At 41.7% G+C, this 24974-nt stretch overlaps 1 protein-coding gene across 5 annotated transcripts; it reads left to right on the top strand.

Annotated features, from left to right (window-relative positions):
• Positions 1 to 24041, top strand: TEX26 (testis expressed 26). 5 transcript variants are annotated; one of them, XM_061434837.1, is made up of 8 exons: positions 239 to 384; positions 4674 to 4755; positions 9062 to 9196; positions 10124 to 10289; positions 12740 to 12890; positions 21171 to 21347; positions 21517 to 21678; positions 23401 to 24041. In XM_061434837.1, the coding sequence occupies exons 1-8, from the start codon at positions 324 to 326 to the stop codon at positions 23472 to 23474; spliced, it is 1008 nt and encodes a 335-aa protein (XP_061290821.1). In that variant the 5' UTR covers positions 239 to 323; the 3' UTR covers positions 23475 to 24041. The 5 variants fall into 5 exon arrangements, with proteins under 5 accessions (XP_061290822.1, XP_061290821.1, XP_061290820.1 ...); XM_061434836.1 differs by having other exon boundaries at positions 4671 to 4755; XM_061434838.1 differs by lacking the exon at positions 9062 to 9196 and having other exon boundaries at positions 1 to 384; positions 4671 to 4755.
• The last annotated feature ends 933 nt before the right edge of the window (positions 24042 to 24974 follow it).

Below are 24974 nucleotides of genomic sequence, written 5' to 3'. Positions count from 1 at the left end.
AAAGCCGGACAATATTACTTTCTTCAGTCTAATCCCCTTTTGCTCCTCTTCCCAAATGTATGACAGTGCTCAGGAAAGCTTATTGCATGAATTACACAAATACACAAAAGTAGGGTATCCATGGCACTAGAAACACATCCTTTTACCATCGCACAGCGTGTCCTCAGCCGGCCTGGTGAAGCGCTCAGCACCTCGGTGCACCGGAGATGAGCTGTCGGGACCCTCCTGCGTCTCCATGGCGACGCGTCACAAAACAGCCTCCACCGCAGCACCCAGTCGAGCTGGTGGAAAGCGCCCCGCGACGACGGCCTCTTGGAGCAAGAATGGCAGAGCCTGGGCCGGAAGATGCGTGCCCTTCTCAATATGGCAACAAGAGACGGCCAAGTAAGCCTGCGGACCCTGCCACCTGGCCCGGCGAGGTTCGGGGGCGGGGTCTCTCCTGGAGCTGGGGTACCTAGGGCGAAGGCTGCCCAGGTCTTCAAGATACCGCGATCTTATGGATGGAACTCAATTTAAATAGAGGCTGGGAATTCAGGGAGAATGAAAGGGCCTTCATGACCTTGCCTCTCCCCAGCCCTTCTTCCTAACTCCTGCCAAACCCCTCCCTAAAACGCTCAGTTGTTTAAACGCCCCGTGAAATACCCAGGAGGGTACAAGGGAAAGGGAGGACTGACACCTTTGGGAGAACAAGGCTAAAGACAAAGACGAAACGGTGGTGGGGAGCTCTGAAGAGAGCAGACCCAGGGGGAACCCTGACCCCAGGCAGGATCTGAGAAACAGCCCAGAAAGGGGGGCAGGGCTGAAGAATGCAGAGACGCGACCCCCAGGTGCATAGGCAGCAGAGGCTGGGAACTAGAGCCTTTGGTACTGGCTTCTAATCTTCGCATCCCTTTCTTTCAAAGGGATCTTGTATCTAACAGAGGCAGTGCTTTTAATACTAATTCTGCATGCAAATGCTGCGGGTTTACTAACTCAGCTTTTTGTGTCGGTGGAGGGAGAGCCACTCTAGCTGTGATGCTAGTGGCGTGATTACTGTGTAGTCAGCTCCATCCTGGCCTTTCTCATGGCAATAATAACCCACTGCAGCCCTCTAGCTGGGTAATTGTGGTTCCCTGGTGGCTCCAGAGCGGTGGGGATTGTTCAACTGTAAATTCCCTAGGATTGCAGTCCCAGGAGAATGAATGAAATGTATACTTTCATCCCATTCATCCCTTTGTAAATTACAAATAGCAGATGAAAAAAAAATAATACAAAAATATTTACAACACCGAGTTTCTCTGTGGTGTCCAGGCAAACAGGAGAGGCAGAGGAAGGTGCATGTTTGTGTGTGTGTGTGTGTAGGGGTGCTCCTCACCAGGATCTCCCCCTTCGCATTCCCCTTGAATCTCATCTCCCTATCTAGCCATGCTGTCTTGGTTTTTTTCACTGTCTGCTCTCCCCTCTCTTGTCTGGGAATGTTTCGATCCTTCAAGGTGTATCCCTCTTGGTTTACATACTCTGAGTGGCCACATCCTGCCACAGGGCTTCAAGTGCCAATTCATGTCTCTCTAATCTTTAGCTCATAAACTCCTCCTCAATCTCAGACCAAAATATTCATCTGTCTACCACATGCCATTGGATGTCACTGGAGAGCCTCAGACTCATGTACAAAATTACACTCCTTGTCCTCCTAGACACAGAAGTGCAGTGAGGAGGATCCCAGCTGCTCAAAGTAGAGGGGAGGGCACTGACACCTCAAGGTCATCACCAGGTCTCGTTGATTCTGCCTCCAAAGTGCCTCTTCCCCTGGGGGAGTTTGCCCCTTCACACCCAGTCCCAAGTCTCTAACAGTCACTCCATGCTGCTCCATCCTCCACTGATGGAAGGGTCACCCTCCAAAAGGTGGGTCTGATGTGTCACTGCCCAGGTCTGGTCTCAAAATAGGATGAGGTCGATGATGACCACCGTGGGCTTATCGCTATCGAACTCTTACTATCGACTGGGCTCTTAAGTGCTGTATTCGTTCCAAAGGCTATCATAAATTAACATGAACGGGTCGCTGAAAACAACCGAAATTTATTTTCTTACATTTTGGAGACCAGAAGCCTGAAATCAAGCTATTGACATGGCTGCACCCCCTCTGGTGGCTTCCGGGGAGAGTCCTGCCTTGCGTCTTCCAGCTTCTGGTGGCTGTCGGCACTCTTGACCTGCGGCCCCATCACTCCAGTCTCAGCCTGCATGCTCACAATGGCCTCCTCAACCTCCCTCTGCCTCTCTCTTATGAGGATGTTGAAATTGCATTTAGGGTCCAACAGATAACCCAGGATGTTCCTCACCTCACATCCTTCCTTGCGTCTGCCAAGAGTGATGGGGCCTAGGTTGGTGTTGCTTGCTTAGAAAAAAATTCCTGATTTCTCTGTCAAACTCAGAGCTTCAGGCTCAGTGATGGTTCTTTAGAGAGCAGCACCACCTCACAGTTTTTCCCCACTTACTTGTCTATGCTTGAAATTCTCTCAACAAAGAGCATTAATTCTGCAACTGGAATAAAATGCTTTAAAGTGTAAAGTGAAGCAGGAGAATCAAAGGATAATGTCATTTCTAGTATGACGGGATCAGAGAGTAGACAGGAGTCTGCAAGCAGAGGGACAGAGCATGACAGGAAGGGGCTAAGCCTTTCATTAGATTAGGGGAGCCTCAGGTGGAGGTGAAACTCACCAAATGTGAAGAGATCATTTCACCCCGGTGTTAGTGAAATGTAAAAAGCCACAGGTAACTGCCAAGCTATGAAGGAGCAAATGACCACTAAATTAAAATTTAAAACTATATTCCCAAGTAATTTGGTGGTACTCTGTTGGCAATGAGAGGTTGGGCAGATCAGTTCTAGGGTCTGCCAATGCAGGAGACCTGGCTTTGATATCTGGGTTGGGAAGATCTCTTGGAGGAGGGCATGGCAACCCACTCTAGTATTCTTGCATGGAGAATCCCATGGACAGAGGAGCCTGACAGGCTATGGTACATAGGGTTGAAAAGAATCAGACATGACTAAGTGACTAAGCACAGCAGTGAATTCTCTGTCCACACTCTCCTGGGTCTGCCAGGGGCATTTGCCTTGTAGGTGGTCCCTCCCTCCTCCTGGAACCTCCTTTTTCCTTCCGCCATCCACAGCCTCCTGGTTCTCTGCTCATCTTACACTCTTCTCAGCCTCCTTCTCCAGCTGCTCCTCATCTCCCAAACCTCTTGATATTGGACAGGCCTGGGTTTCAGCCTTCGGACATCAGCTCTTCTAATGACACTCTGTCCCTTGCTGAGCTCACCCACTCTCACAGCTTTACAGAACATCTATACCATACAATGGGATTCCCTGGTGGCTCAGCTGGTAAAGAGTCTGCCTGCAATGTGGAAGACCCTAGCTCGATCCCTGGGTCACGAAGATCCCCTGGAGAAGGAAATGGCAACCCACTCCAGTATTCTTGCCTGGAAAATCCCATGGACAGAGGAGCCTAGTGGGCTACAGTCCATGGGGTCGCAAAGAGTGGGACACAACTGAGTGACTTCACCATACTATACAATCTTGTGCAGTCATTACAAAGAATGAATTGGAGCTGCAGCAGACGAGGGATTTTCATATCATGCTATTAAGTGACAGATAGAAGAGATACATGAAGGTTACTTTGTGTAGGATGAGCCTGTTTTTGTAAAACAAAATAGGACTAAAGCCCAATACATTGGGATTTCCCTCGAAGTCCAGTGGTTAAGACTCCACACTTCCAAGGCAGGAGGCATGGGTTTGATTCCTGGCCAGGGAACTAGATTCCACATGCCATGTCATATAGCCAAAAAATTAAAAATAAATAAAGAATAGGGGAAATTTAAAAAATATTTTACAAACCAGTTTATTACCGAATTGATGTACATATATATCAATCTGTATATGATTATGTCTGCTGGTCTGAAAGTCTGGAAAGAAACAGGCACAACTGTTAACCTGGGAGGAGGGATGGGTGGAGGGTGAGGACAGCGTGAGCAGGAAGGAGTACGGAGAAGGGCTCCAGGAGAGAACCTGACTTGCAAACTATGACCCCCTTTGTGTAAAATCAGTTCATGCCTTTACAGACGTATCCAATATGATGCATGAAAAGTCAGGCATTAAAACAGTGATAGTGAGTGCATTAAGATGATAGAATTTCAGGTGAACTCCCTTTATATTTTTATGTATTGCTCAAATTCTTGAAAACAGCCAATGTGAATTCTCAAGGAAAACAATAGACTTATTTGAGTAACTTAAAGGAGGGCTTTCCCGGTGGCTCGGTGGTAAAGTATCTGCCTGCCAATGTGGGCGACATGGGTTGGATCCCTGGGTCGGGAAGATCCCCTGGAGATGGAAATGGCAAACTACTCCAGTATTCTTGCCCAGGAAATCCTATGGACAGAGGAGTCTGGCGGGCTACAGTCCATGGGGTCTCAAAGGATCAGACACGGCTGAACACAGTTTTATTTAGGGGGGAAACTCAGATGATTAAATTGAGCTTCCCTTCTTCCCTGGTGGAGCTCACAAGTTGGCCTTCATTCCTTTAGACTCTACATTACCACTCAAAATGTTTGTCTCTTGCAAAATTGCTTTAAGTATTGAAATAACATTTGATCAAACTATGCTGTCTGCCACATTTAAAACCAGTTTATTGTGCTCTTAGCAGGTGATACCAGTTGGGATTCTTATGCCACCACGATGAGGACTGCATTCACACCTAAGACAGGAACAGCACCTGCTTTGTTTCGGTACCTCCCTGTTCGTGCCACATTGATGTACACACTTGAACTTGTTCACCTGTCTTTTATTATTCAGAGTCCAAAACTGATAAAGAGTAGTCAGAGAAGGCTTATAGAAAATGCATTCAGATAAGACCCGATGCACACGCAGGTCTCCTCCAAGCGTCAGAGAGGGTTTTCACCTTAAAACAGTATCCCAAGCCCCTATAGGGAGATTTAGAAATTTAATACACGGATCCTTCATAAAGCCACTGTGTGTCATGCTTTACAACAGAGTCAGTATATAGTTAATATAATTGTGCTACCCAAACATGGAGCATGAATTGAGTCCGTTAACTGGTTTATAGGAGGTAGGCAATAACAACTGAATGAATGGACAAGTGAGGAATTGTTAGCACTTCCAGCCAACTGTAGTCTCAGAAGGTCGAACAAGGTCAAGGTCCGCTTACCTTTACCTTCACCCCTCCAACTATTGGTTCCTAAAGCAATATTGCCTTGCAGCTTCTCCCCAGCTCCACCTGAACCGAGGGTGGTGGGAATTTCTCTCCATCAGCTGCCCTTCTAAGCTCGCTGGTGGGTGAGCAAGGGTGGGGCTGCCATCTTTCATTGCATCAGTGATTAATGGGAAATCAGCATGGAGGACCCTCCCTTGCCCGTATTTACTCTGTAGATTGCTTCCAATGTAGAGGATCTTTTCACCTTAGAAGTGCACGTTGTTGAGAAGTCCAATGGAATACTGGCCAGACTGCAGCAGTGCAGTCAGGCAGAAATGGGTTCTGAGCTGAACCTCAGCACCCTGTTCTAATTAGCCCTTATTTTCTCTGCTACCTTAGACAAGTAACAAGCCCAGTTTTACTTCGGCTAAAAGTTTTAAGGTTGGCAAAGTGGGAATGATGACTCCTGACTAACGTGTTTGTTCTGAGGACAAGTTGAACACACTAGTCTCCTGGCTAGCATGAAGAAGTTACCCCCCAGATTTCTGTTCATTTTCCCCCAGCCTAATATTTATGACAGACTTCCATAAAGCACAGGGCTGCAAGGCTCTTGATTTCCGAGTTGCTTGCTATCCCACTGAGTCACATTATGTCCCCTATGGGGAGATTTACCATCTGACAGTAACGGTTGTCTGAAGAGGAAACATTTGGGATGAAAGCCAGAACCAAATGGGTACTTATGGAGTCTAGATTAGTGGTCTTCAAATTCACGTCTTTTTAAAGTTCACAGGAAAGTTCTCATCATAAATTAAAATAGCTGTAAAACATAAAACTTCCAACCCATCCTGAATATTGACATTTTAAAACAAGACCATTAAATCGTTTCTTTACATATAACCAGTGAGTAATCTAACCATCTTAGCAAATTGATGCTCTCTGACCCTTTAAAAAATATATACAAACAAGCTCTTCTTTAATAGATTATTTATTTCGTTCTCTTTCCTTCTTGAACTCTTACTCCCAGTCCACTTCCTCCATAGAATTTTACCCTGCTCTAATATATTTTGTGTTTGAAGGCAATTTATTGATCACTCCATTATGCCTCTTTGCAACTGTTTCAGTATATTAATTGAAATTAATTTTTAAACATGTTATATGACTCCAAGTATTGAGTTATCACATTATTTTTAGTACAGAATTGCTGAAAGCAATCAACACATTACAAATTGTTGATAATTACTAAACACAAAAAGTAAATTTTTTGGAATTGTATCTTAATGGGATAAATGGGGATGTTTTGTTTTCAATTACTTTATGTCTCCATATTTGAGTGTTATTATTTTTGGAATAAGACCACACTCAGCATCAATTTTTCCTGCTTACTTTTTTTATTTATAAATGCTCATATTGAGAAGACTTGTTCTCATAATTAAGTAGATGTGAATGAAAGGAGTTTTAGTGAAGCATTGCCATTCAATACTCTGAACTCTTAATGGGTTTTATGGCAAAATCACAGCTGATTTTTAATGATTGATTGGCTGACAGCTTGGTTGGGTACTCCTTCACTTTTATTGAAAGCAAATAATTAGATGATTTGTCATCCAGTTATTGAGTTATTCCCTATCTCATTTTCTGAGACATGAAAAGGCATGTCTTAACAAATGATTATTAAATTACGTCTGTTACTCCTTCACTTGGAAGAAACTTATTTCATATTATATACTCAAAAAGGACTTGGAAAATAGGAACATTAATTTCAGTAAATGTTTTCCAATATGATATTTTTTTTTTTATCATTACATACTTTAAATCTATTTTTATCCAAAACTTTGAGCTGAAGATTTAACTCATGTAATTTACACCAGGCTTACCTAGCTGGTAAAATCAGTCATTGTCCAACCAGCAAGTGAAATTAGGTTACCTCCTGTCAAAATAAAACCTGGCTACACTTATAGTTCAAATAAATGTTAAAATATGTTTTGAGAAATATTATGAAAACTACTGATAAATTATGGAATGCATATTTTAGTGAAGATTATTAAAAGTAGACAGGGGAAGTGTAAAGTGATTTAAGTCTAATGTGATTAATTATATCCAAGTAATAAAAATAATACAGTGAAATGTATAGCTATATATGTAAGCTATCTTTGAAGTGAGGAGTATGAAAAAAAAATGAGGTTTCTTAGTTAAATATGTTCTCATGTGTGCAGAACTCTGGTGCTTGACTTCGGCAAATAATTAAATAATACCATGCATACAAATCAGAAACAATTTAATTGATTTCTTTAGATACCAAACAAATATTTACTATGCATTTAATGAAAGAAAAAGTTATATAGGTTAGCATATAGTTATACTTGTAAAGGAGAAGGCAATGGCACCCCACTCCAGTACTCTTGCCTGGAAAATCCCATGGATGGAGGGCCTGGTGGGCTGTAGTCCATGGGGTTGTTAAGAGTCAGACACAACTGAGCGACTTCACTTTCACTTTTCACTTTCATGCATTGGAGAAGGAAATGGCAACCCACTCCAGTGTTCTCGCCTGGAGAATCCCAGGGACGGGGGAGCCTGGTGGGCTGCCGTCTATGGGGTTGCACAGAGTCAGACATGACTGAAGCGACTTAGCAGCAGCAGCAGCATACATGTAAAATTAATAGTATGACAAGCTAGCATATACTTTCATGTATTAAATATTTTACATAATAAAATAAAATGAGGATTGGCTATATTGAAGTAAATGTTTTATAATACATATGGGTTAAAAAAGTAGATTTAAGTATCTTATTGAATGACGAATAAAAAAAATCTGAAAAAAGATCACAAGATTTTCATGTACCAGTTTTATACAGTAAATCTTTAAAAATGTGATAGTCTCAGAAAGATTCCAGTTACACTGAAAAGAATCAGCATTGACATCCTGTACTGTTTCATCTTCACAGAGATGCTCTTCTTTCCTGCTATCGACATATCCTAGGGACTTTTTTAAAAGCTGGAAAAATGCTTACATTTAAAGATGTGAGTGAAAGAGCCATTTTCAGCAATCTATATTCTCTGCTCTCTTAGAAGCTCTCCTTAGAGAGGGATGAACATTTGATAGTTGTTAGGAAAGGGAAAACTAGCTGTTACTCTCAGCCACACCATCTACAGCATACCTACATACAGGACATCCCCACACAGGCCAGAATACTCTGGTTACAGTCCCACCCTTTACTCTTGACCTAGAACAGCAAGTCCTGGGTAAGTGTATGGAATTTGGGTTACAAGAGGGTTCCCTGAAAGCACTATAATGAAGTTTCCCTTTGCCAGGCACCCTTCTCATGGTTGGCAGCTTACACCCCGAAGTATAGTGATGAAGAAGAATGCAGGGAGCAAGAGATGGGAGATGCAGGAAAGACCCACATAGATATGCAGATTTGTACTTGGGGAGACACATTAGGAAAGAGTATACTGAGAAATGCAGATGTGCAAATCGATTCCTTTAAAGTAATCTGTGCTGTGTTCCCTTTGCAAAAATCTTCATGTATCTTTGATGACTTCAGTTTGATTTAGGACCACAGTCATGCTTGCATCTGCTCATCTGAATGACAAGTGAAACAGTCCAGCATCCAGATGGATCCCACTTTCCAGATGTTTGGTTTCTTGCAAACATAACCTGAATCTAACCCATTCCTCTTTTTTTTTTTCTTAAGTCAACATGAAATATTTTAGACATAGAAAAAGGAATATACAATAAATTCCCAATTATCATCCAGCTATAATAATCAACAACACATGGACATTTTTAATGTATATCCTCCACTTAGCCTTCCCACTCAATAATACTGAAGCAAAATCCAGGCATTATATCATGCTAATTCTAAATATTTGGGCTTCCCTGATAGCTCAGATGGTGAAGAGTCTGCCTGCAATGCAGGAGACCCAGGTTTGATCCCTGGGTCAGGAAGATACCCTGGAGAAGGGAATGGGAACACACTCCAGTATTCTTGTCTAGAGAATCCCAAAGACAGAGGAGCCTGGTGAGCTACAGTCTATGGGGTTGCAGATAGTTGGACACAACTGAGTGACCAATACACACACAATTCTAAATATGTTTTTATGTCTCTCTGAAAGATAAAGACTCTTTAAAAATATGTAACAATACCATTATGTCACCTAAAACAATTCCTTAATCTCAAATAGCCAATCAGCAATAAAATTTCCCCCAATTGTCTCATAATTAAAAAAAAAAAAAGTTGGCTAGAAATTGAATCCAGACAAGGTCTATGCATTGTATTATCTTTATTCACTTAATCTACAGGTTTCTCTACTTTTCTTTCTTTTCTTTTTTTTTTTTTTGAGAATTTCTTTGTCAAAGAAGCAAGTTATTCTTCTGGATTTTTTCTGACTCCACCCTCATCATGTCATTTAAAAACATCCTCTTTTTCATATATTTCCTGTAATCTGATATTCCAAAGACTTCATCTGATTCAGGTTGGGTATTTTAACAAAAATATTTAATAGGTGTTTTTTTGTGTGTATATTCACAGTGGCAACTACTGATCATTTCATTATTTCAGTAGGGACTTGAAAACCATTGGTATCCTAATTCTTATATTTCTTCCTTTTATTAACTGGAATACTTTTCATAGAAACTTTTCTTTACCAAGTATCTGGTTACACTGAACTACTTGTTTATACAGAAGAGTACTCAGTTCTTTAAAAAAAATTAATTTAAAACTTTAATGAATTTCAGATTATTCTTTTAAATTTCATATTAGGACTCCCATACTTTTGTTAAGGGCCATCCTAAGATACAGGATTGCTTTGTTCAGGGAAACCTAGATATTGAATTATTTCTGGCATCAAGCCTTAAGCTAGCCAATCTTTGAAAAATTATTTGACACGTGTACTGTTGTGAAATTTGTTATGTAAATCTTAGTTTGGTTTCTACTCTTTTCTTATAGTCAGAAAAGTACCAGAAGGCTAGGATATACATATTCACTTGGTGATCCTATTCCTAATCAAACACAGTACAATGATGAGTATGTCTGGAAACCATATTCTAAAGAGGATTCGATCAATGTTGGGACTTCAAGAGGAATCAAGAACCACAGATCTTACCCTAGTCAGGTAAGATACTATCTACATATCTTTTGACTTTAATATTATATCCATAATCCATAAGAATGAGAGTTTGGATATATCCCAAATATCCTTCATCATCTACAGCTATGGTCCTTCTTAGACTATTTTTTGCTCACTTTCTCACAATTATTTCTAACTACTTCTCCCTTATCCCCCTAAATAAGAAATATTTTTTAATTAAAGTGGAATTCATGTAGCATGAAATTAACCATTTTCATGTAAACAAATCACTGGCAATTGCTATTCATAATGTTATACAACCACCATCTCTATCACATTTCAAAATATTTTCATAATCCCAAGAGGAAACCCTGTACCCATTAAGAAATTACTTCCTATTTCTCTCTCCCCTTGTCTCTGGCAACTATCAATCTGCTTTCTGTCTCTATGGCTGATATTCTAGATATTTTATATGTGGACTCATACCATATATGACCTTTGTGTCTGGCTTCACACTTAGCATTGTTTAAAAACATCATTTTCAAAGTTCACTCACATTGTCGCATCTATCAGCACTTCATTCCTTTTTGTGGTTGAATAATATTCTATTGTATGTGTATACCACAATTTGTTTATCCATTTATCTATTGATTGACATTTGGGTTGTTGCCACCTTTTGGCTGCAGACTCCGCCTGCACTGCAGGAGACCTCGGTTCGATTCTTGAATCAGGAAGATATGCTGGAGAAGGGATAGGCTACCCACTCCAGTATTCTTGGTCTTCCCTGATGGCTCAGCTGCTAAACAATCTGCCTGGAATGTGGGAGACCTGGGTTCGATCCCGAGGTTGGGAATATCCCCTGGAGAAGGGAACAGCTACCCACTCCAGTATTCTGGCTTGGAGAATTCCATGGACTACATAGTCCATGGGGTCACAAAGAGTTGGACATGACTGAGTGACTTTGACCTTTTGGCTATTATGAACAAAATTGCTATGAACAGGTATGTACAAGTATTTGTATTTGGTATATGCATTCTCAAACCATCACAATTTATACTATTTTGATTATCCAGAATGTTCTTCTCTTGTCCACCAAGGTAACTCATAGGCTTAGTTTAAAAAGAGCCAGCTAGAATTCCTTCTCCACTAAATGAAAGTAGCTGACCTTCTCTCTGTTTTCTAGGTACTGTGTACCCTTCTCGCATCATAAAAGGCAAAGCTCAATTGTAGCAAAGGATTTCATTTATTGGGTTTCCACATGGCATGGTGCCACCTGGGATGGAGCCACCCGGACATGTTCAATGGGTAATAAGGTAGTAGAATTTGATGGTCAGGTCAGTAGAATTTAAGGTCAGGATTTGATGACTGAAATGATGTAAAAGACAAGGTGGGCAGTGAAAGAAGGATGCTGTTTCTGTTTTTACTTGGATGGCTGGGTCTATGCTGATGCTATTTACTGAACTGGAACTTTCAGGAGGACCAGGTTTGGTGGGGAAGGTTTTAGGGGAAATGTGAGCTCAGTTGAAGGCATGTTGGGTGAGAATATGTCCAATAGGCAGTTGAATGCACAAATCTATGACTCGAATGGAAAAGGTGAGCTTTAGATGTAGACTTTGGAGTCATTAGAACACACACACATGCCCCATTTAATTTGGTTCCTCATGGCACCCACATATAATCTATTTACCTCTTGAGTATTTTCCTTAAGATTTATAATTAATGCCAAATAGTTACAATATTACACTGTATATGTATACATATGACATACACATACATACTGGACAGCATTTATTTTCCCTTTAAGTGTTATTGAAGGCTCTCAACAAATGGCAGCCAGGGTGGCAGGGTGTCCTGTGCTGTCTAAGCCAATGAGTGTTCCTCTGCCAGCCTGTAGACTCTCCCATCACCTAAGTTGAGAGTCTATTGCATTATTTACTCTTCTGAGGCCTCTCTGCATTTTTGGCCCATTGTTTTGCTTCACATCCCACATTCTATGCATCCAGAAACCTTATATACCTATAAAATATATTTAGAATATGATCACTTCTCCCAGCCATATTTTCTTGTCTTCCACATGAAAAATGAAAGAAATGACAAAGCTCCATGTTATGGCTGGGTCAGATGATGGCTCTGCAAGACACTGCAACTTCATCGTGGTAGCTGGGTGTAAAGAACTCAAAAGAATGTGTATACAAAAACACTTCCCAGGTGGCACTAGTGGTAAAGAACCCACCTGCCAATGCAGGAGATGTAGGAGACCTGGGTTCAATCCCTGGGTTGGGAAGATCCCCTGGAAGAGGAAATGGCAACCCACTCCAGTATTCTTGCCTGGAGAATCCTATGGACAGAGGAGCCTGGCGGGCTACAATCCATGGGGTCACAAAAGTTGGACACAACTGAAGTGACTTAGCACATACATACAAAAACACATGTGTTCTTCATTCCATAAGGTGAAACCCTGTGGATTTTCTTGAAAATTGTGTTTGTATCCATAGGACTTCTTTCTCTGGACACTACCTCAATCAACAACCTCATTAAAGAGCTACTTTCCTTGGAAAATTGTTGCATCAATGGAAGAAGTTCGGAAGGCAATAGGAAATCAGTTTATTTCCATCACAAAGAGAGATTTTGTGGACCGATCGATGGGTAAACGTTCATTTTTCTCCTTTCCCTGGTAAAATGTTAGGCACCGGAGTCTCCATGGTGAGCAACACAGATGTGGTCTCTTCCCTCAAGACACTCACAGTATAGACGTGGAGAAAGGCAATTTTGCAAACAAGAGTTGACCTAGTGAGCACCTATAAAAAGGTGCATGTTGTGGGAAATGCGGGGTTCTGTGGGTGCACAGTAGAACATCAGCCTAACACTGGAGGAAGAGGTCAGGAAAGGCTTCTTGTGTCCAAAGGACAAGGATGAGCCAGGAGAAGATGATGGGGTTGAGTTAAGCCTTCTGTCTTCAATTATTTACTGCTGGTTTACCATTTTAAAAACTCTTATGTTAAAATTCCTTTTATTAAACTGATATGTGCATAGAGTGAAATCTAATAGTTACCTACAGGTTCACAGTGAAATAGCAATTCCCTGACCCCTCCCCCATCCACTCTCGGTCCTACTCCCACTATCAATTTCCATCCTTTCAACTATTTATTCTTATGGGATCCTCTGTATTTTAAAATCATATCCTCGCACTACTCTTTCTGATTCATCAGTCTTAGGCATTATGATGGACTTCAGTTATAGTAACTGAGGATGTGGTCCTCCTACAATTCTTTCTCATGTCCCCTCCATCCATCCTCTCAATATAAGTATATTACAAATTTGGAGTTAATGCAATTGCTAGTGTTTATATTATAATTATGATCATATGATATATTATAATTATGTTAACACTGCTTGGGCTTCCCTGGTGGCTCAGTGGTAAAGAATCCATCTGCCAAAGCAGGAGGCATGAGTTTGATCCCTGAGTCAGGAAAATCCCCCGGAGAAGGAAATGGCAGCCCACTCTAGTATCCTTGCCTGGAAATCCCATGGACAGAGGAGCCTGGCAGACTATAGTCCATGGGGTCACAAAGAGTTGGACACTACTTAGAGACTAAATAGCAGCAACAACAAACACTGCTGAGCCAAATGATATGTTATGGGTATATTTCCTTTTAGTTCTCTTTTGCTTTTTTTACCATTCAGTTCAGTTCAGTTCAGTTCAGTCACTCAGTCGTGTCCGACTCTTTGCGACCCCATGAATCGCAGCACGCCAGGCTCCCTGTCCATCACCAACTCCCGGAGTTCACTCAAACTCACGTCCATCGAGTCGGTGATGCCATCCAGCCATCTTATCCTCTGTCGTCCCCTTTTCCTCCTGCCCCCAATCCTTCCCAGCATCGGAGGTTTTTCCAATGAATCAACTCTTCACATGAGGTGGCCAAAGTACTGGAGTTTCAGCTTCAGCATCATTCCTTCCAAAAACACCCAGGGCTGATCTCCTTCAGAATGGACTGATTGGATCTCCTTGCAGTCCAAGGGACTCTCAAGAGTCTTCTCCAGCACTACAGTTCAAGAGCATCAATTCTGCGGCGCTCAGCTTTCTTCACAGTCCAACTCTTACATCCATACATGACCATTGGAAAAACCATAGCCTTGACTAGATGGACCTTTGTTGGCAAAGTAATGTCTCTGCTTTTGAATATGCTATCTAGGTTGGTCATAACTTTCCTTCCAAGGAGTAAGCGTCTTTTAATTTCATGGCTGCAGTCACCATCTGCAGTGATTTTAGAGCCCCCCAAAATACAGTCTGACACTGTTTGCACTGTTTCCCCATCTATTTGCCATGAAGTGATGGGACCAGGTGCCATGATCTTCATTTTCTGAATGTTGAGCTTTAAGCCAACTTTTTCACTCTCCTTTTTCACTTTCATCAAGAGGCTTTTGAGTTCCTCTCCACTTTCTGCCATAAGGGTGGTGTCATCTGCATATCTGAGGTGATTGATATTTAATAATTAATTCTTTTAAAATGCTTAGTTTTCTATGTGCCTGTCACACTCACTAAATCCATTTTTACCTGGTCCAACATCTCAGTACATCACCTTCTGCTGTGCCTGGTGTCCCTGAATCCAGAGCTTCTTTGGTTCAGTTTTGCTCCAAGAACCTGTCTAGGAAGGGTAATCATGTGACTACCATGAGGTCAAGAAGGTGATTCAGGGAATTCTAACCACTCTGTATCCAAGTTTTGACCAAGATCACCCATTTTCTGCCCTGAGCCTCCATACCAGCCTTCCACTGAACCAATTCCCTCTGACTTTGAGCCTGCTGCAGTTTTGCTGTGTGGATTAGCTCATGTGGATTTGCTGTGTGGATTTGCTGTGTGGGTTAATTTTGTTAACCCCTTCTGCAGTCCCTTCATTTCAGCTTTCCCTACTTTGCTAACTCAATTGCTGCATCTCTATTTGGTTTCCATCTTCTAAAAATGTGTTAACCTCTCCAATTTGCTCTCAGTCTGGTCAAGTGTGGGGAGGGAGGAGTCATTTGCATGGTTGCCATCCACTGGGTTTCATAGGAAGCACTGCTAATTCTTTTACTTCCAAACCTTTCCAATCTGGTCTGTGCCCCATCTGGTCATTGAAGCTACTCTTGTCAACGTGCCCAATAATCTGGCAGCATGAAATGTCGGTGGCTGCTTGCTCCTTCTTGAAACAAGAAGGAGCAAGCGGCCTTTGAACTTCTGTGACACCATACTCTCCTGGTTTCCCCTACTTCTTTGTGTCTCTCTCTCTCTCTCTCTTTTTTTTTTTTTTGGTCTTTTTTTCTACTTGACCTCTAACAGAGTTCCTTAGGGTTCCTGGTTCCTTTATAAAAGCAACTCTCCATCATCCCGAGGATTTCTGCATTTGTATCTCTTCCTCAAGTCCTTCCTTGGGCCCCTGATTTTGTGTATTGGGGGATCAAGTAGAGGCCTCATTAGGGTTCCAAGTCATCACCTTCTTCTTCCCCTAACACTGAACTTTGTGTATCATCTACCGACCCCTGCAATTCCTTTGCCACATGGCAGCCAGAGGCTCTTTCACAGTCTAAACTGGATCGAATACCTCTGCTGCTTCTTTTCACTGTCTTCCTTTGCACTTTGAATAAAATCCCTGTTCCACTTCGTTCTCTTGGTTCACAAGGCCCTGCAAGCCTGGCCTGGCCCTTGCTTTCCTCTTCACTCCAGCCCTCTCATTCACTAGTCTCCAGTGACATGCGCCTTTTTTCAGTTCCTTTAAGATTGCAACCTCTTGCCCACCTTCGGTCAGCACTCAACCTGTCCCCTCTGCCTGAAAGGCGCGGTTTCATTTTGTCACTCTCTCGACTCCAGCTTAAATGTCACCTTGCCTGTGAGACCTTTCCTAGATTTATCTGAAGAGGCCTGCTGTCATCTTGTTTGCCCGTCGCCTTTGCATTCCGCAGTCATGTGTTGACTGATTCTTGTTTCCTGTTGTTTGTGCTTTGCTCTTTCCTCCATGACTCAGTACGCCCCCCGAAGCTCTTATTCACTCAGGGCCTAGTACAGCATGTAGCCTCATTCCCTGTAAATATTTGTTGAGTGATGGAGAGAATCTTTGGGAAGTATGCTTTCTGAAGCTGGATGGGAACAGAATCAAAAGACCTCCATACTTGCAGATAAAGGGTCATGGAAAAACATCTGAAATGTCAGCCTTCTTAAAAGATGTCTTTAAGCTTCCAATTAGAGTTGTGCTCTCTGCAAGCACAAATTACCATTTCCCCATGTGTGGATAAATACCCCAGACCTGTCGAGACTCCCTCCTAAATCTCTCGCCTCCATCTGCTTCTTTCCCTCCCCACGGCCCCTGCCTTAATTCGGGCTATCATCATCTATCTCTTGGATAACCTCTAATCCACTCCCCTCTCCAACTTTGTCTCCTCAAGTCCATGTCCATACGAGGGTCATAGTAAGTTTCCAGATGTGCCAATTGACATCACTTTCCAGCTTAAAACCCTTCAGTTATATCCCCCTCCCCACCGTTATCCCCAGGATAAAAGCTAAGTGCCTTAAGGTGAGTGCTGTATAATCTGGTCCTTGCCCACCCCCTCAGCGTCCTCCAGCCCCTATGACTGCCCCCTACCCTCCAGTTTTACAATGCCTCCTGTAACCTTGTGCCCTTTGCCCTCTGCCTCTTCTGTGTGAAGACTTCTCCCTCCTTTTATTTTTAGCCTATCTGTCCATGTGTGCTCAGTCACCAATTCGTGTCTGACTCTTTGTAACCTTATGGAATGTAGCCCCCCAGGCCCCTCTGTCCATGGGATTTCCCAGGCAAGAATACTGGAGTGGGTTGCCATTTCCTCCTCTAGGGAATCTTCCTGACCCAGGGATCAAAGCCATGTGTCCTGCGGCTCTTGCATTGGCAGAAAGTTTCTTTACTACTGAGCCACCCGGGAAGCCCTATCTCTGTCCGTATTTGAAGTCTAAATGTAAACTTCATTTCTCTCCCAGGAGTCTTCTCTGATCCTCCAGATTTGGATCAGCGCCCCTCCCATGTTTTTATAGCTCCTGTTCTTTCCTCTTCCACATCATTTATCAAATAATATTGTGATTCCCTTTTATGTATCTGTTTCTCTAATACTTTAAGCTTCTGAAACACAGAGACTGTGTCTTGTCTTTGAATCCTCATTATTGAATTAAGGCCAGTGAGTGAGAAGCAGTAAAAGGGGCTTGTTTACACATTCAGGCTTGAGAACTTGGCTTTGATGAATTAGAACAGAATTAGCTTTCACCTGGCTATAGATTGAGTGCCCTTGGTCTTAGTCATTTTGAACAGTCCTTGCTGTGGATTTACAGGGGCCTTTCTGCAGCCATCATGTGCTGTGTGTGTAAGTTGCCTCAGTCATGTCCAACTCTGTGCAACTGCATGGACCGTAACCTGCCAGACTCCTCTGCCCGTAGAATTCACCAGACAAGAATACTCAAGTGGGTAGTTATTTCCTTCTCCAGAGGATCTTCCCCACCTAGGGATCAAACATCATGTGCTGTGCTTAGTTGCTCAGTCATGTCTGACTCTTTGCAATTCCATGGACTATCTCAAAGGGGCAGTTTCTCCCTTTGGGCTATAACTACTCTGGTCTCACCTTTGTGGAAGTGTGAAAGAGTCGCTCAGTCGTATCTGACTCTTTGTGACCCCATGGACTGTAGCCCACCAGACTCCTCTGTCCATAGAATTTTCCAGGCGGGAATACTGAAGTGGGTATTCATTTCCTTCTCCAGAGAACTTCCTCACCCATGGATCGCAGCTGGGTCTCCTGCATTGCATGTGCATTCTTTACCAACTGAGCCACCAGGGAAGCCCTATCACCTTTACCAACTGGAAAAGAAAACCAGTGGGAATTGGTCTCCTGAGGCACAGGGATAGTCCCTCGGGGTGGGGTTGGCACTGGGTCAGGTTATCTTCTCTGTTGGGACTTCAACAACATTACGGCTGCACTTCAGCACTCACATGGTGTTCCTCAGATCCTTCTGTATCAGCAATTTCTCCCAATAGTGCTGAAGGAACTCATTTATAGGAAATTTTACAAAGACTATAAAACCATTAGTTAAGGATTAAGAACTAAGAGTTACTGTAAGCATATATCATGTAGGCAGTCACTAGAGTGTGGTTCAGATTAATTACTAATACATAGCAATTACGTTTCTTTTTTCTCTTTTGTTCACTCAATTTAGTAAATATTTAATGAGGTCTATTATGGTGATATGTACTAAGGATCAATGAAGACTTACTCTTTCTCTTCAAAGGAACTCAGAGTAAATCCAGAGCCTGATTTTTGTCATTTCTGGGTCTTCATCTCCAGTTGCTCTATATGGACAAGTCTCTCAAGACCCTTCACAGTGTGGATCCTAACCTTCCCCTCCTGCTTCACCCTCAGCTACTGTTCCTCCCTACCCTGCATTCTTCACATTCACACCAACTAGACTGCATTTGATAAATGCACCGTGCATTTTAGCTTCAGTGCTGACCATTCGTCAAAACACACCTTCTGCTGTGTCTGCCTTTCTTTATTTTTAATTGAAGTATAATTGCTTTACAGTATCGTGTTGGTTTTTACCAAACATCAACATGAATCAGCCATAGGTTTACCCACGTCCCCTCCCACTGTATCTGCCTTTTGATTCTTGTCTTCCTTCCACCTCTGGGTTTCTTTTCTTTTTCTTTTTTTAAAGATTTTTCATGCAGACCATTTTAAAAGTCTTTGTTGAATTTGTTACAATATTGCTTCTGTTTTTTATGTTTTGGTTTTTTTGGCCAGGAGGCATGTGGGATCTTAGTTTCTTGACTAGGGATCGAACCTGCACTCCCTGAATTGGAAGGTAAAGCCTTAACCACCAGGCTACCAGAGAAGCCACTCCCTCTGGGCTTCTGTAGCACCTTATCCAAAGCTCTGAGTCAGTGATTCTTAAGCATATGGGAAGCTCGTTCATAATATAAGTGCCTGGGTCCCTCCCACATCTAGAAATTCTCAATGTCTGGGTTGAGGTTCAGCAGGTATATTTTGGCATAACCTTCCTAAGTAATTCTGATGTATTATCTCCATTTGTTACAGTTGCAAGGTATTACATTCTGTATCTATGTCTCCTGTCTATCTCTTTCTCATCACACTCATTTTAGGTTGTCTTAAGGTAGAACAATGACTTCATTATCTCTAACTTTGGCACAGAACACATGTAGGAACTGAAAGCATTTGCTTTTGAGTTGTAGCTAGGAAAAAGGGCTAGACATCTGCAACAAATGGGAATTTGTTTATTAATAAAGATATTAGAGACGTGAGTCTGAGTGAACTCCGGGAGTTGGTGATGGACAGGGAGGCCTGGCATGCTGCGATTCATGGGGTCGCAAAGAGTCGGACATGACTGAGTGACTGAACTGAACTGATTAGTAATTCACAAAAACCGAGTTATATAGATGGTACTTACTAGCAACAATACCAGACGGTTGTCCAAAATATCTTAAGGAGTGTCCTGATTTTGGAGCCCTAGAGTTTTCCCTTCTCTATAACCTTGTCTTCTCCTCAGGCAGTTTATGAGGTCATTATGAGGGCCATTGAGTACCCATGTCCTCTCTCCCTGCAACATCTAAATTAAGAGACACCATGTAGTGAAACCCTTTCCCACTGTGCTATTCTGGACGGAGATCATTCTTTAAAAAATCAATATTAAACTGCTCTTGGGTGCCGGTAGATGACATCACATATTGCTTGATATACAATGTACATTGGAGTCTATTTCAAGAAGACCTATTGAAAAACTATTTTGGAAGAAGAATCAAGGTTAGTGTCAGTAGTAATTAGCACTGTTGTGACATTGCTCATATAGTCCTATTTTTAATATTTTTGTTCTGATTAAAGCTGGTGTTGTGTGATGTGCCTCTGAACCAACATTTTGTAGCGAGAATTAGGGGTGAGCTCATTCTAAGTAAGATGATGTGATTCTCTACTTCATTAATCTGGTAATGCTTGTGGAACTTGACTTTAGCTAGTGCGTCAGAGGTTTTAATGATCATATTAGTGAATATTTCTTAGCAGTTATTTCCAAAAATAATACTATTATGACCCACTAATAACAATGATCTGGCCTAACCATCCATCAGTAAGGTCTTTTTTGAGTGGTTCTTTTCTAGGTAATGGGGATGATGTGTACTGCCCATCTAAGGTTGCTGGATTGGGCAAATAAAAATACAAGATGCTTAATTAAAACTGAATAATGATATTGCATTAGTGTCTCACTTGTGTCTGACTCTTTGCGATCCAATGGATTGAAGCCTGCCAGGCTCCTCTGTCTATAGGATTTCCCAGGCAAAAATACTGCGTTTGCAGGCAGATTCTTTACCATCTGAGCTACCAGGGAAGTCCTAATAACAGGTAAAAAATGAGTACTTATACAGACACAAAAAATTATTCATTATCTGAAATTCTAATTTAACTCCACATTTCCATTGCAAGGGCCTTGTGCAGCAACCAAAATAGCAACTACAACAAATTTAACTGAACTCCTATATTTTATATGGCAACCATAGCCCTATCTAAAATATCTCACTCTGCTTCCTAACCCCAGCCCCAGAGCCTAGGCAGGACTACTGGAGTGAGGTGTGCTGTCTGAGTCCATGAAGCAGAAACAAAGAACACTCCTAACTGATGAACAGTATATTCATTAGAAACTACTTCTGATCATTTTAGCCTATGCTTCCTGTGCCTGATAAAGCAGAAAATTACTTCTTGGTTGAAATGTCCATAAAAAATACATTGACCATACCTCTAAATGCAAGAAGAGAGGGTTCTGAGTGTGATAAATTGGAAGCTACTGCCAGAAGCAAAATGGAATGAAAATATGATGCTATTTAGAAATACCTTACAAGGAGTAATTATTGCCTTCCATTTGTACCTCTGCCCCAGATCAGAAGGATAAACAGCGTTCTCAGATGTTTCTAGAATGGAAAAAGTTAGTTCCCCGACCAGCAGACACAGAATTTCGACGGAATTACCAAATTCCAGCTAAAATTCCTGAGTTACAGGATTTTAGTTTCAAATATGGATGCTACTCGAACCTACCCATTGCTTCTCAAGGTCTAGGTGAGTACACCTGTAACTTTTTAAAACAATTTTGTAGACTCTTCTTATTCCGAGATTCCTCAATACATGCCACAACACATTTGTGGGACCTGGTGAGTCCCACAAATAAAGGCTGGGATTCTCTGCCCAGTGACAGCTTCTTGTCTTTCCTTCCCTTGCGTCTCTCTAGTCCCTTCTGTGCTGTTCAGCCACATGAGGAGCCAAGAGCGCACGAAGAAGCAGTCCATCTACCAAAGTGATTACGGGAAAGCCTACCTGGATTTCTTGACAATTCTCAACTCATTCAGCCCCTCTCAAGTCACAGAGTACCTTCAGGGTGTTTCCTACAAAGGTAAGATGAGGTCTCAAGTTACTATTCGATAAATTACAGGTCATAATAATACGTGGCTTTCCACCAAATAGAAACTTTCTCAACTTCTAGCCCGTGGTGTTCAATATATATGTATGTGACTACAAAAAGGTGGCACAGTGGTAAAGAATCCACCTGCTATTGCAGGAGATGCAAGAGATGCAGGTTTGATCCCTTGGTCAGAAAGATCCCCTGGAGGAGGGCATGGCAACCCACTCCAGTATTCTTGTCTGGAGAATCCCATGGACAGAGGAGCCTGGAGAGCTACAGCCTGTGGGGTCACGAAGTGCCAGACACGACTGAGCATGCATGCAACATATATAGTTTTGTGTAAACCTCATCCCATTGAAAATAAGTTTTTATTCGAAGAAGCCCCAGTGAATATATCCCCACTTATTAAAAAGAAAACATCTAGCTTTTCACTTACTTCTGATCTCACTTTGCTGTGGTTGAACTGCTCCAGGGCGACTTCTCTTTTTCTTGTGGTTAATTGATTTCTCCAGTGGAAGTCTGTGCTCTCTCACAGCTTTGTTTTAGTTTGTGTAATCTTTATTTCCTGTTTGGTGCTTTTGTGTGTGTGTGACAGTCTTCTTAGGGTACATGCAAATCTTCATGTAGCTCATCCTCAAAGAGATAAATGTCATTCAGGACTGGTTGGGTCACTTTCTAGGACACATATTCCTATATCACCAAACTAACATGTTATGTACATTATAAAACATTCAAAGTTCAATGTGGGATCACAAAAACAAACGCAAACTTAGGTGGAGAGTAACTCAGCTGCGTGCACACATACACACACACACACCCTGATCTCTAGCCCTCAGGTGGCATTCGTCACACTGAGCACAAGGACAGGCAAACATCACTTGCATGCTTTCTTTCTCTTAGTTTTGGCTGCACAGATGGTAATTTCTAGGAGTGACAAAGCTTTATAGCTCCACCATGTACAATTTAAAAATATGTAGTTAGTATTAGGGGACCATAGATGTTCATAAACAGACAAGACTCCTTCAATTTCCAGATGAGGAAATGGAGGCTGGGGAGAGAGGGGCCTCCCATGGTCAGTTATCACTCAAAGACTGCAAAGCCTACCAGTACTGGTAGGCAGAAAAGCAACCCTGGCTTTCATGAAACTTTTGGAGCAATAGTTTCTATTGTTTTGTTTCTCATCTCATCACACAGAACAAGCACTGTCTAGGTGCTTCACATATAGCATTCTTCATCCGTTCCAACACCTGTGCTAGGTAAGTATCAGTACCTTGGTTCAGAGATGAGGCAACGAATAAATAGAGATGACACATGTGTGCTCAGTCATGTCTGATTCTTTGCAACCCCATGGACTGTAACCTGCCAGACTCCTCTGTCCAGGGAAGTTTCCAGGCAAGAATACTAGAGTGGCTGCACAGAACAAAAGCCTAAGTCTATTTCATTCCACAATCCATGCTTTTTCCAGGAAGTCTTGCTGATCCCTTGAATATTGTTTGCTCTTTTTAGTCAATAATTACATTCAAGAGATGTTGAATATTGAAGAGTCTCTTTAGCTATTAGACATAATAGCTTTGATTATCGTGATTCTTTTGGTCTCATTGAATTCATATTTAGAGTACTATTGTCAGGTATTTGTCACCTTAGAAATTTCTCTATTTAGCCCTGAAATAGTTAAGTGGAAAATTTCATCCTGTTTTTCTTCATAATTTTCAGAAAGGCAGATTCTTGATCGCTTTATTCGCTCCTACTGTGATGTGGGCCAAAGGATGGATAAAAAAGAAAAGTAGTTCAAATGAAGAACATCTGAAAGTAACTGAGTTCTTTTCTCAATAATCAAGAAAAAATAAGATCCAAATTGTTCTGAATTATAATTTCATCATGACTTGGTGTAATTTTGTTTTCTTTTTAAACAATAAAATCATTTAAGGCTGAAAATCATCCCTTGCCTCCCAATCTATTCCCACCCAATTTTAACTGCATCCAGTGGGTTTTGATATAATGTTTTTTCACCATTGTCTTTTGGATACTTACTTTGTGTCTTCAGTTCTGGTTTCCTCTTTGAACCAGGAATTATGTGGAAGAGGTTTCTTAATTTTTCAATAATTAGGGGATGAAAAAATTCATTATTGTTGATTTTGAATTTGAAAGTTAAAAAAACAAATCTCTGCTTTTGGAAAATTAGTAAACATTTTTTATGCCAAGTATAAGAATGATTTGTGTATTACATTAATAGCGGAAGAAAAAATGTATAGTTAATTTTATTTTTAAGCCACTTCTTTGTCTTAATTGTATATTTTAACTGTCATATTCTGAGGCAAAAAAATTAAAAACATTCCACAATAGAAGTGTTTTCATCAACGTCTCCTAGTATTTCTGGGGTTTTTGCTACATACTTTTGGCTCCTATGTTGTTTATCAGTGCTTAGGACTTACACAGAGCTTCTTCATTTTCCTATTACATGTTATTCTTCTTTGACCATGTTAATGGTTTTGACCTTGAATTATGTTTTAATTTATATTCATGTTGCCATTCATGCTGGGTTTGTTTTTTCTGTGCATTTACTTAATTCCAAATTTCTCTCTCTCTCTTTTTTTTTTTTCCTGTTTATGTCTTTCTTGGAGCACCGGGGATGTAGCTGTGGCCCACGAGTAATTTCATATGGATTCTGTCTCAGTTTAGTGTGTGCAGTGGGACTTCCTGTCCTCCCAGTACTCTCCAGAGCATGGCCCATATTCCATCAGGATCTTGAACCAAATATTAAACACTGAAGAGCCCTTTTTTCAATGAATATTTATTGAACACCTTTTATGTGCCAGGCAGTGTTGTAGGTCTTGGGGATGCACTAGCAGTGAAAAGACATGCATGGAGCTTGCATCATGGAGAGAGGGACAGATCAGAAACAAGTGAAAATGAACAGGAGAATTACAAAGTGTAAGTGCTACACACAGCATAGGGCTTCCCTGGCCACTCAGATGGTAAAGAATCTGTCAGCAATGCAGGAGACCTGGGTTCGAGTCCTGGCTCAGGAAGATCCCCTGGAGAAGGCAACCAGCTCCAGTAATCTTGCCTGGAGAATTCCATGGACAGAGGAGCCTGGCAGGCTACAGTCCATGGGTCACAGAAAAGTCACACACACGACTGGGTGACTAAGCACGCATGCACACACACTCACAGTGTAAGCAGCGTTGTGATAGTCCAAGGCTCCTGTGAGGAGGCCTGGTTTAAGCTGACCCATTAAGAAGAGGAAGGGCCAGCCATGCCAAAAGATGAGCAATAGCTTTCCAGGC

The sequence above is a fragment of the Bos javanicus genome, chromosome 12 (genome assembly GCF_032452875.1).
Source record: "Bos javanicus breed banteng chromosome 12, ARS-OSU_banteng_1.0, whole genome shotgun sequence".
NCBI classification, from domain to species: domain Eukaryota; kingdom Metazoa; phylum Chordata; class Mammalia; order Artiodactyla; family Bovidae; genus Bos; species Bos javanicus.
This window is presented reverse-complemented; position numbering and strand designations above follow the sequence as displayed.

Bases quoted from the DNA above. Each gene is read 5' to 3' on its own strand.
- TEX26 (XM_061434836.1), top strand. From the start codon at position 324: ATGGCAGAGCCTGGGCCGGAAGATGCGTGCCCTTCTCAATATGGCAAC. The intron at 9,197-10,123 runs GTGAGCTACAGT...CTTTTCTTATAG, and splicing joins CCCAAAGACAGAGGAGCCTG to TCAGAAAAGTACCAGAAGGC. The intron at 21,348-21,516 runs GTGAGTACACCT...GCGTCTCTCTAG, and splicing joins CATTGCTTCTCAAGGTCTAG to TCCCTTCTGTGCTGTTCAGC.